At 49.5% G+C, this 12,420-nt stretch overlaps 1 protein-coding gene across 2 annotated transcripts in view; it reads right to left on the bottom strand.

Annotated features, from left to right (window-relative positions):
* Positions 1-2,660: 2,660 nt before the first annotated feature.
* ROR2 (receptor tyrosine kinase like orphan receptor 2) overlaps positions 2,661-12,420 on the bottom strand; it is a 237,531-nt gene continuing 227,771 nt past the window's right edge. Inside the window, exons 7-9 of one of the 2 annotated variants that reach the window (XM_019966617.2) lie at positions 11,078-11,323; positions 7,853-8,055; positions 2,661-6,487 (exon numbers count right to left, since the gene is read on the bottom strand). In XM_019966617.2, coding sequence (XP_019822176.2) covers positions 5,042-6,487; positions 7,853-8,055; positions 11,078-11,323 — 1,895 coding nt within the window. In that variant the 3' untranslated portion in view covers positions 2,661-5,041. The remainder of the gene's footprint in view (positions 6,488-7,852; positions 8,056-11,077; positions 11,324-12,420) is intronic. The other variant, XR_002181323.2, reaches the window with a different exon arrangement.

The raw sequence follows: 12,420 nt of genomic DNA, 5'->3' as shown, positions 1-12,420 counted from the left end.
CCTGGAGGCAACCCACTCCAGTATTCTTGCCTGGAAAATTCCATGGACAGAGTAGCCTAGCAGGCTACACTTCATGGGTCCACATATTTCAAAGTAATGGTGAATTTCCTTAACAAAATTCCACAATTTCACATTCTTATTAGTTTAGTTTTCCCTCAAAGAGATGGCTTTAGTGTAGTTTTTCGGTAAGACCCCATGGTGAGGAGACAAGCAAAATATAAAATTCAGCAAAAAAAAAAAACAATCTGATAAGATGATTCTTTGAAACTGTTAAACATGAATGGGGGCGGCAAGAGCACAGGGAGGGTGTGGCTGCCTCTCACCTGAATTCTCCTTTACCTGTTTGGACACTGTCTCCCCACTTTCCATCTAGATCTGAGAAATACCATTAATATCACCTCAACTTAGCCATCTAGTGGATGCAGTCATGACCTGGGGGGGGGGTGCGAGGGGTGTGCTGTCATCCTGGGGTGGGCAGTTTTCATTTTTATGGAGGGGAGTATTGTTGCCATCCTGAGCAGGGGTGTGTGTTGGGGGGGGCAGTTGCCATCCTGGAACAGTAAGGTTGAGGGAGTGTTGTACTTCCCTTCTGGAGTTCCAAAAAAGTGGTCATTGGCCCCATCCCTCCCTTGGTACTGGCATACTTCCCTGAGGCCTTCCAAAGCACAAAAGATGGTTTTGAGTCTGTCTCTATATCTGGGCAACATTTTTCACTAAAACCTCAGCACTTCAGACTGGGAAAAAGAATAAACAGAACAAATTAGTGAAGAAACAATACTACTGAATTAAAAATGTTAACTTGTCCTGTCTGTTTAAAAAAACACACATTAGAGCTGAGCCAAGTGTGTCCGCCACAGTCCTTCTCCGTTCGCTCCACCCACACAGCACTCCAAAGCCTGTGTGTGTGTGTATTTGCGCGCGCGCGGGGGTCGTGGCGGGGGGGGGGGGGGGCACTGCAGTGGCATCTGCCTCCTTACAACCCCTGCCCTTAGGGCCTCAGGGCAGGACAACTGCTAGGAACTCCTCCAGCAGACCAGCCACCATCCACTGACAAGCCAAGACCCCCAAGATGCAGTTATGTGAAAAAAGTAAACAGAAAACCATTTGTAGAGAAGGTACCTCTTATGTTTAAAAAATGGTATAAATATAAGAACACATTGTATACATTCTTATATATGCATTAAAAAGCTGACAGGATCCACAATGAAGCAATAGTAGTCATTACTTTGTAGGGGGGTAGCTGGGGATAGGAGAGGAAATTTCCACTGTGACTCTGAACTACAGGAACTAGCTGTAGTTACAATATTAGCTATTTGTTTTCTCTATTGAATAACTAAATGAATGAAATAAAACTGAAAAAGAAATAGATCTGACAGTCAGGCTCATGTTCTTCTCAGTGAGGGTGTCAGGTAGTCTAAATTCAGGCCTCCTCCACGTAAATAAAGCATTACTCTTATTTCAAAAGCTAATTTCTGAGCACCCATGAAGTCCCAGGCCAAGAAACACTTATAGTCTCTACTACTTTAGGGACTAAAGTCTCCACTCAAGTCTCTACTCCACTGAAGTCTCCACTCAAGTCTCTACTGCTAGAGACTCCAGCAGTAGTGTCTACTACGACTTTAGGGACTGATGAAGGAAAAACAGGAGGTGGGGGTGGAACAGTTCTGACCTGGAAAGGCCACACTGATTTCCAGCCGCTAGGTATCGAGCTAGTCGTCTGACGCAAGTTTACTTTGATACAGCCTTCTCCTGAAAAGTTCATCTCAAAAAAGATTTTCTAAGTTCCCATCAGAAAGTCATAAACTGACTGAAAACAGCTGTCAATACTGAACTGACAGGTGGAATTCTTCCAAAGCGAACACTTTTAAACAAATGTTTCCCTGTTGAGAGACCCAAGAGGTTTGTCTTGATTTAGTGGGAAGAGTTATATAACTGTAACATTGAGTGAAGCACCCTAAAGGTAGCACAGAAAAGTTAGCCATTGCTCTGACAGACTGTTTCAATAAGTACTGTATACAAAAAAAAAAAAATAATGCATGTACAAAGTAATTGTGGCTTTATATGGCTTGAGCGCAGAAGAATTGATGCTTTTGAACTGTGGTGTTGGAGAAGACTCTTGAGAGTCCCTTGGACTGCAAGGAGATCCAACCAGTCCATCCTAAAGGAGATCAATCCTGGGTGTTCATTGGAAGGACTGATGCTGAAGCTGAAACTCCAGTACTTTGGCCACCTCATGTGAAAAGTTGACTCATTTGAAAAGACCCTGATGCTGGGAGGGATTGGGGGCAGGAGAAGAAGGGGACAACAGAGGATGAGTAGGCTGGATGGCATCACTGACTCGATGGACATGAGTTTGAGTGAACTCTGGGAGCTGGTGATGGACAGGGAGGCCTGGCATGCTGCGATTCATGGGGTCGCAAAGAGTTGGACACGACTGAGCGACTGAACTGAACTGAACTGAACACTTATGTGACCTTACTCAGTTGGTGTGGAAATCTCCCTCTTGTGGGTGTAAACAGGCGTGGGGCTAGGTGGGACAGTACGAGTGACATATATCTGAATTAGGCAGCTTAGCTCTAAAATCTGTTCTGGAACATCCCAATTAAGTCACTTTTGTTCAACTGCACCAACTATAAATGGCTCAATAACCTTCCTAAAGATGCAGTAACAAACAAATTTTATTTCGAGCCAAAAAATCCCCCAGATCAAAACCTCCCCAACTCTGCCAAAAACCCCTCCAAGTGTCTTTCTGCAGAATCCTGGCTGCTCGCTCTGTGGTCCCGGCCATGGCCCCGAGCACCGCCTTTACGTCTGGGTGCTGAGTGACGGGAAACTGAAGCAGCCACTTGCCTCTCTGGCTAGGTCTGCGGACAGGGCAGCCAAAGGGCTATTTCCCATTTTTCATTCTTAGGTCTCAACGGAACAGTTAAACCATCAGGTGTACCAAATTAGAGATAAACTGAAGTTCCTCTTTCAGATCAGTGGAAATGAGAAGTAGCCCCCTGTAGCCCTGGGTTCTTCTAATATGCAATCCAGACCACACTGGCCAGGAGAGAGGCTCCAGGGGGCTCCCAGACATTCACAGGATGTACACTCAGACATGTTATTTGTTTGTGTGCATGGCTATATCCCTCAGCAGCATCATGCTAACAGAGGAGCAAGGGGTGTCCACGATGGCCTGAGGTGCCAGAGAGCCAGGGAGACCCAGGTGCTGTACTTAAGAGGCTTTCAGCATCAGGACCCTTTGGACCCTTGTTAGAAATGCACTTTCTTGGCCCCACCCAGACTTGCCTGGGAGCAAGTAGGGCAGTGCTTGTTTTGTAACAAGCTCCATCGGATGTTCTGATGTATGATAAAGGCCCACTGCTCATGGATGTGAAGTGAATTCCTAGCTGAGCCTTGCTTAACCTAGGGTTGTGGACCCACTCCATTAAACATGGAAAACCACCCAGGCCACGCCAAGGTAAAAGGGACCTACCTAGGGGAGAGGGGCAGCAGGGGCCATTAGCTGGACAGCAGAAGCATCGCCAGGCCTCATCCAACCCCTCCCCTGACTGGAAGCCCTGGAGCCACTGACCCCACAGGGGTACCCTGGTCCAGGTATACCGAAACTCGGCTGGCTGCGCTGCTGACCAACGATGGAAGGCAGGCAGCTTCGGGCAGGTGGTGAAGGAGGCCTAGTCTCCTTCACTGTCTCTCCCTCCAGCCCTGCTCCAGGCCTGGGGAAGCGCCAGACTCCAGGTCTAAAAATGGCAGGGGCTTTGGGACCTCAGGAGGAGAGAGGTTTAATACCCCAAACCATCTTCATCTCATCTGCAGTTAATCTCTGCTACAGACTTTACCAAGAAAAGCAATGCAACCTGTTCCCATCATTTATCTGCCAACGTATAATATATCCACGTTCAGATGAAGTTGCTGCTCCCGGACAAGCCCCAACTGCAGCCCAAACCATCACCATTCGGCGTCTCCATCATCCAGCAACCTCCACTGCCTCACATCCTCATGACCTGCAGAGCCGTCTGAACCTTCTCTTTCGCTTTATTGGGTACACCAGGTGTGGGAGTTACAAGTGAACTCTATCCCGCGTGTCAGATGCAGTGTACTTGTGGGCCTTCTGTCACAGGAGCTCTGAAATGAACGGACCTCGCTTACATATGGTACAAACACAAGCAAACCAGAATACAATCTGGTGGTATCCCAACGTGGGTAATGTAAACAGTTAAATTACGAAGTCATCATTTTAAGCTCAAAATACTTCAATGAAAACGGCATACAAAAACCATATAAATTACATTTAAGGTCTGTACAGGATTCTAAAAAAAAATAACAATGTGCTCTGTACAATGTTGCCTCCTCTGTAACATTCCAAGGCCCCAAAACACTTTCCCTTGAATTCCAGAAAACTGGGCAAAATACACATGCAGGATAATTAAAAAATTATTTCACAAGAATACAAAATCATGTGGGTTTCTTTTAAGGCACATAACGTTTTAATACAGAACTCCCATTGCAGGAGCCCCTTCCTCATCAGACCCTGACAGGTGGCCACTTCTTGTTCCCATTCATCTTTGGTGGGTGAGGGGAGACTGTTACTGGCAGGTGAGGGCAGCAGAGAGCAAAGCAGCCTCCTCCACCCTCAGCCTGCAGCCCAGCCGCTGGGCATCACAAATCCCAAGGTCCCAACTTGTCGCAGGCCGCTTTTTCCCAATGTTTGGACATAATCCATAGGCAGTATGGAGAGAAGATGTCACCTAATTTCCTTCAAAGCACAAGCGCTGCTCACTGATGTCAACCTCCGGGGAAATGTAGGTGGCACTGGGAGTCACCACGTGTCCTGCGGGGTTACTACCCTCGCCTGGTCAGGAGCCATTGGCCAAAAGGCCCTCCAACCAAACAGGTGGGCACAGCGCAGCTCTGTGCACAAGAGGACTGCAGAGGAGGACCTGGCACAGGGAGGCTGCCCTCCAGCTCAGCGGTTCCTGGGCTGCCCTCCACCTGAGGCCCGTGTCTGTCCGCTCAGTGCCCAACGGCCCCATGGCCCTCAGGCTTCCAGCTGGACCTCGGCCTCGCTCATCTGCAGAGTGTCGTTGTCTCCCAGCAGCTCGGTCTCAGGGACTGAGCCGTCCTCCTCCTCCTCAGCTTCCTGCACGGGGCTCTGGGCCACGTCTTCCGGGACATTCTGCGCATCCTCAGTGCCCTCCGAGAGCAGGGCTGCCCTGTCCGCCACCGATGTATTGGAAGGCGCTGTGGTGACGTACCCCGTGCTGGTGGAGCCGCTGCCGCTGTGATGGGAGCCGGGCTTGGGGACCATCTGGGCAGGCACCTGCTGCGGGGCCATCTGCATTGGGATCTGGACCGGGTAAAAGTTGGGCAGGTAGGCCCCATAGGCCGGCACCGGCTGGTACCCGTTGACTGGGATGTAGAGCTGGGGAGGGGGCACCATGGGTCTGATCTGGCCCTTCATGGGGATGAACTGGGGCTGCGGGAAGGGCTGGGCCTTCTGCTTGGGTCCCCCGTAGCGGGCGTTGCTGACGTTGCTGACTGGGCTGGTGCTCAGTGAGCTGGTCTGCGTGGCGTTGCTGGCGCCCGAGGTCTGGGCCGAACTGTTGTAGGTGGACAGGTTGCCCCAGGCGCGCAGCCGGCTGTGGATGTCCTTGAAGCGAGGCCGGCGGCTGGGGAACTCGTGCCAGCACTCGATCATCAGCGCATACACCCAGGCGGGGCAGTCGTCCGGGCAGGGCAGCACCTGCCGGCTCCGGACCATCTCCACCACGTCCTGGTTGGAGTGGCCGCAGTAGGGCTGCAGGCCATAGCTGAACACCTCCCACAGGACCACACCGTAGGACCAGATGTCCGAATCCACTGAAAACTTGCCGTACATGATGGCCTCGGGGGACATCCAGCGGATGGGGAGCAGCGCGTTGCCCGTCAGCTTGTAGTAGTCTGCCGAGTACACTTCGCGGAAGAGCCCCAAGTCCGAGATCTTCACCGTCAGCTTGTCATACACCAGGACGTTGCGGGTGGCCAGGTCTTTGTGGACCACGTGGTGGCTGGACAGGTACTCCATGCCCGCGGCGATCTGCGCCACTACATGCACGAAGTCTGGGGGCTCCAGGGCGGACTTCACTGTGCGGTCGTCGTCTGTGCTGCCCACGTCCGAATGCGGTGAGCGCATGACCAGGAACTCGTGCAGGTCACCGTGTGGGCAATAGCTGAAGATCATGCTCAGGGGTTGGTCCTTGGTCACCACCCCCAGCAGGCAGACGATGTTGGGGTGCTGCAGCCGCGCCCGCAGCAGGGCCTCGTGCCGGAACTCCTCCCGGAGCGGACCCTCCGCTTTGTCCTTCAGTGTCTTGATGGCCACGGCCTGGGTCTGCTCACCCGGCGCCGGGCCAAACAGATGGCCTTTGTAGACCTTCCCGAACCGGCCCTCCCCAAGCTCCTCCATGAACCTCACGGTGGACAAGCTGATCTCCTTGAGTTTGGCCTGCCAAGAAGAAAAGCCCCAGTGAAACATTTCTGCCACCAAGACACCAGAAGGCAGAGCCAGACAGCTGGAGAAGGGGTTGGGCGGGGGCTCCTAGAGCCACGCCCTGGCCCACCAGGCTCAGTTTCAGCCTGCATCACACACTGCTCTCTGCTCTTAAATGTGCAGGGACTGCCTGAAACCTTCAAATGGTCCCAACCAGGCTGCAAACAATGCCGCCACCTCAAGAAAGCATCATAAAGTGTGTGGGTGAGGGTGGGTGTGTGCACGCTGAGCTCCAGCTGTCCCAGGATACCCTCTCAGCTGTGTCCCCCACTGAGGGCCTTGGCTGCTGCTCCCTGCTATGTGCCCACCAACAGGCCCAGCCGCTTCTACTCATCAGCAAGGCCCTGATGTCTATTTCTCTTGAACCCTGAGGTGTGCTTCCCACGATCTGAGTCATTTTTAGAGTTCAGGCCAGCTGCTCTCCAGATGCACCTCAAAGGGCCTGTCTTGCTGCTTCCTCTTGACTAGACTCTTCATTAGATGCCACGTGACAGAGGCACCACACTGGTGAAATTGATTCAAGTCTTGCATCTCTCAGCCTCTACAACTTCCTGCCCCTTCTGTGTGCCCAGCCCTGTCCTCAGAGGCTGTCTGAACCCAGGGGAATCTGTGTCCTCACCTGCTAAACCCCCTTCCACCCTGCCACCCCCTGCAAAAATTCAGTGATGCCTGGCTACAGAACTGAATAAGTCCAGCCTCCTCCACTTCAAAGCCAGATTGAAATGATTTTTCCCCAAAACTTGCAAGTAATGTAAACGCCCCTTCACTGAGGCTGGGTGAGCTTGGGGAAACCTTCTCCTGTGCTACACATTTCAGTTCGTTCTCACCATCCTAGGAGCCAGGTTAGGGGTGACCTGTCCCTACTACCACCTCTATAGGACTGTTGCTCTGTTCTTCCCTGAAAAACAAAACAAAGTCAGCCCAACCCCAAACTGACCAGAAAACAGGCCCTCATTCCTTAAAAGCGCCATATTCGACCCTCTAGTTGTGGGGGCAATCTGAGCCCCTCTTTTGTGTGTCCTCCTGAGGGGGCAGCTGAAGCACTGCAGAATGAGGAAAGCCCATTCCCAGCCTGTGATAATAGCGCAGGTCTCTGTCGAGGCAAAACAGTGAATTCCAAACTCACCTGCCATATATTTCCTAAGGAAGCAAATGTCCCAGGATATTTTAGAGAAGAAAGGACAAAAAGAAGGCCAGTTTAAAAGAATCATGTGTTGTGAATCAAGCAAATTAAGAAAGTGAGTACTGGGGGTAACCAATCTCCAGGTAGAGGTTAAGCCTGGGGGAGCAGCCTCTTTAAACAAATACTGGCACAGAGACCTGCTTGTGCTGGTTGATAAGAGGCATTTCCACATCCTGGCTGGGCGAGGCCATCAGCTGCCGCCGCTGTGGTGTAGAGGCAGAAGCCTTCTGTTTATTTCGGCACATGCAGACCAAGAAGAAAAGGCACGCGATGACAAGGGGAATGGCGATGCTTGGAACCAAGATGTACAGAATTCCCATCCTGCTGCTGTCCTGGGGACCTGTGAACAGCAAGGCATCCATGGTTTTTCTGAAAATACCCGCCCTTTTCAACTCAGAGTTCTCCACCAGCCCACTCCCACCTCCAACTAAAATATTTAAGCACTAGCAGATAGTTATGTAAGCTGCATGAAGGAACAAAATTACAAACCAAACCTCAAAAAACATTGTGTACCCCAAAATGCACACCATGTGAGGCATGACCTAGAACTCCCTGCCAGGGGAGCAATTCAGAACACAGAGCACAAACAACGGACTCTAAAGGTCTTACAGTAGCAGTCACCACCAACACGGTGCTTCCTAACTTGAATCCTGTTGGACATGGATGCTCTGACCTTTTCAAGTTGACTGAACTTGATGAGTTGACTAAACTTGATGAAACACAAGTGTCATGCTGATCCTCAGTGAAAGGAACTGGATATTGGGATTAGACATGATCCTTGACTTCATTCAACATTTTAGGGTTTTCCTCATGTTTGTACAATGAACATATATTCTTAAAAGGCAATCATTAAAAATGCACATGATTTAAAAGAGCACTGGCAGCCAACGGGTTTAACCCAACAATATGCAGCAGGGGTACACAAACTCTTGAAAAACAACAGGTAAGATGTACAAACACTGAGGCTTCAGGACGTTTTTCTTTCTTTTCTTTACTCTCTCTCTTTTTTTCCCCTCTCTCTCTCTTTTTTCCCCTCTATGGTGAAGAGCAACGCACAGTCTACCCCTACAGGACTCACAGAAAGCACAGAGGGCATTGGGCCGCAAGGCTGAAGCACCTCGGTGCTGCCCTCTGAGGGAGAGTTAAGGCTTCTTCTCTGTGATGCGGAAGCATGTTTTCCAAAGCCCCGCCCCGAATGCCCCCAGCAGTTTTCATCTTAACCTTGTGAATAATTACCCAGGAACTTGGGCTTCCCTATAACCAGTGGTAATGAGCTTTCCATCAGAAAGCAAACAAGTGGTTTCTGGTCCACATGGTCCCTTAAAGAGCTAATTCAGTTCTAAAAATCACCACTATCACCAGCACTGTCCCAAACCCACTCTTGTTCCCTTGTCTCCAAAAGAAGATAAAAATCAAATACAACCACCCACAAAACCCTCCTGGTCCCACTCTGGAGGCAGATGTTCTCAAAGCCTCAGGAGCAGTGGAGATTCTGGGTCATTTTTCCTAATTAAGGTCTAGGAGGGAAATTTCATGATCCTCAAGCCAAGATGAGATGTGAGCACTATCCATAGTTTTGTATATCCATTTATTTTATCATTATCTTTAAAAAATCACTAACAGAATACACGCTTATTAATAATTATAGTATTAGAGAAAATTGAATATTCTTAATAGGTAATTTGGAAATGGCAATCCACTCTAATATTCTTGACTGGAAAATTCCATGGGCAGAGGAGCCTGGTACTACAGTCCACTGGGTCACGTCAGACACAACTGAGCATGCACACTTTTCACTTCATACCATCGCTAACAGGTTGGTATTCACTTATTTTTTGATGTATATATTTAAGTTGAACATGAAATAATATTCATGAATAAACCAATATTCAACTAATTTGAAATAGAAGAAGCAGCTCATACAGTTTTTAAGAATAGAATTTAAATAGAGCTCATTTAAAATAGAATCATATCATCCATATTTTCCTGCTCCTGGTTTTGTGGTTAGAATAATATACTAGACCAGAAGGGCTTCCCTGGTGGCTCAGTGGTAAAGAATCTGCCTGCCAATGCAGGAGATGCAAGTTCGTTCCCTGGGTTGGGAAGATTGCCTGGAGGAGGAAATGGCAGCCCATTCCAGTATTTTTGCCTGGGAAATATCATGGACAGAGGAACCTGGCGGGCTACAGTCCTGGGGTCACAAAAGAGTTGAACGCAAATTAGCAACTAAGCAACAACAACACAATATACCAGACTATGTTTCTTGAAGAACACACAGTGCCAGCCATTCATCAAGAACTGCACACTGTCCCTCGGCACAGATGAACTGTTGCCTCATCCCCTGTTGGTGAACAACTGCCTGTTTATTTAGCTCTCAGAAGTGATTCTGCAACAAATACCCTTGCATTTCTGCCTGTTTCAGTGCAAATATTTCTGCAAAGTAAAATTCCTGTGGCATTGCCAGAGGAAAGAACATACATATTTCTTTATCTCTTGATTAAATTTTAATTACAAAAATAATAACTGCTCACTGTAAAAACATCTTGCAAGTATGCTAAGTCACTTCAGTCATGTCCAATTCTTTGAGACTGTGGCCCGCCAGGCTCCTCTGTCCATGGGATTCTCCAGGCAAGAATGCTGGAGTGGGTTGCCATTTCCTTCTCCAGGGGGTCTTCCCAACCCAGAAACTGAACCCACATCCCCTGTGGCTCCTGAGTTGGCAGGCGGATTCTTTACCACTGAACCACCTGGCAAGCCCAGAGATAACGACGTCTGTAAAATTTGCTACCATGAACTACACACTTTTCTTCTAGTCATACTTTAAGAGAGAAACTTCGGGGAAAACAAGAGATTTAAGTTCTATTTTCTCCTCACTCTGCTAAGTCTACGTGAAACAGTTGAGCAGAGTGGGAGGTGAGGGAGGAGGAACAGGAGGGCTGCACCCCAAGCACGGATGCTGGTCTCAGAAGCTGGTTGTAATTGTAATGGGAAGCATTTTCACTAATAGTGGGAAATGCTTGACAGTGTTCATTGAGAAACAAGATGCCAAACTGAATATCCCAGGACCACACATGGAATGACAGAAGGGCCCCCAAATGTAAACAGCAGTCTCTGCTGAGTGGTGAAACTAGAGGTGATTTGCACATTCTTCTTTAGTTTTTTTTTTTTTCTTCTATAATTTAAAAAGGCCTGTAATGACCAGGTATTACTTTTATAACCAGCCACAACTTTACATAAAACAAATAATCATGGTGGTGAAACACGGTGGGTGGGGGAATCCCAGAGCTACCAGCCTCCTGGTACAATGTCATCACAAAGTACACCCCCCAGTCAACATTTTAAAAAAAAGAGAGAATACATACTACAAGAGGGTACGTCACACAGTTCCATGCGTACGTTTTTATTCTGCGTGAAGCACCAGGGGCCTTCCATCTGCCCTCCAGGGTTCCGGCAGTAGGCATGCCCCCCTCCGAGCTCCGGGAAGTCGGTGCTTGTCAGGTGGTGGCTGTGGGGGTGCTGCAGGGCCCACGGCTGGCACTGGTGCCCCGACTTGGTGGTGCTTGCCGTCCCTCTGTAATCCGTGCCTGAGCCATTGTAGCACTGATGGTCTGAGAGAGAAGGTTTGTCAGGAAGCCCGAAAGTTAAGAGGAAGCAGCCCTCTTCTGTGGGTCCAGGGAGCACCTGTCTTCAACTATTCCAAAAAGTAATAACCAAACCACCTCGCCAAATCGGAATTTCCAAAAGACCAAGGGATTGGAGGTAACTTCCAAGAAAAGAAGTCCTCAAGCCCACAAATTAAATGGATGGATGCACCAGGGACATATGTGGGGAAGAACCTGGTCAGAAGTTTATGACCCTGAAATAGCAGGCACCCCCCCCTCTACAATGACGATGTCAACCCTAACCTCACGTTCACTTGCATTAGAAACAAAACCAAACTATACAGGAGGGATGAGAAACTTCCAGACCTGGCCCCCAAACTCAGTGAGGACAGGGCTCAGCCTGCTGTGAGCAGAGCCCCAGCCCCCCTGGGAGCCCACTCCACTCCCAGAGGAGACCCAGGGTCACTTTGAGTCACACCTGGCATGTGTGTTTGTTGAATACCAGTTACACTGTGCTTGTTGTGTGCAGGCACTGTGTTAAGAACTCTCTAAATATTAACTCATTTAATCTTCATTCCAGCTCCTGAGGTCAGTAGTTATTATCATGGTGTAATATGAGGAAACTGATATTTAAGCAACTTGCCAGGAGGTTCATGATGTCAGCTGAGATGCCAGGCTTTGGATGGTGCAGTGGGTCTGGAGACCAGGCTCTGGCCACCTGGTGAGGAGCCCTGCTGCTCTAGGGAACTCCAGCCTCACCAAGGAAGTGAATATTTCCCAAGTCTGGGAGGAAGTCGACCTCTTTTCTTGGTCGGCTCCTCTCAAGGAGCACCATCATCCTCAGTCAGGGGCTGAGAGATGCTTGTGCACCACAGGGAAGGCTTGGAAGGGGGCTGTTTTCCCCTAAGCTCCTTTCTTGGCGGTAGGCCCAGAGTCCTCCTGTCGGAGAAGCTAAGTGTGCGGCTCACTGGGGTAGAGTGACTTATTGGGGATCCACAGACAGGCAGCGTCAGGAGGGCTGTGCGCCGGCAACTAGATGACAGGGAGTCTGCACCCCGGGGCTGCCCTACCGGAATGGAGCGGGTCTGTGGGACTTTCCTGGA

The sequence above is a fragment of the Bos indicus genome, chromosome 8 (assembly GCF_029378745.1).
Source record: "Bos indicus isolate NIAB-ARS_2022 breed Sahiwal x Tharparkar chromosome 8, NIAB-ARS_B.indTharparkar_mat_pri_1.0, whole genome shotgun sequence".
NCBI lineage: Eukaryota > Metazoa > Chordata > Mammalia > Artiodactyla > Bovidae > Bos > Bos indicus.
Note: the sequence above shows the minus strand (reverse complement) of the source record. Positions and strands in the feature narration are given on the sequence as shown.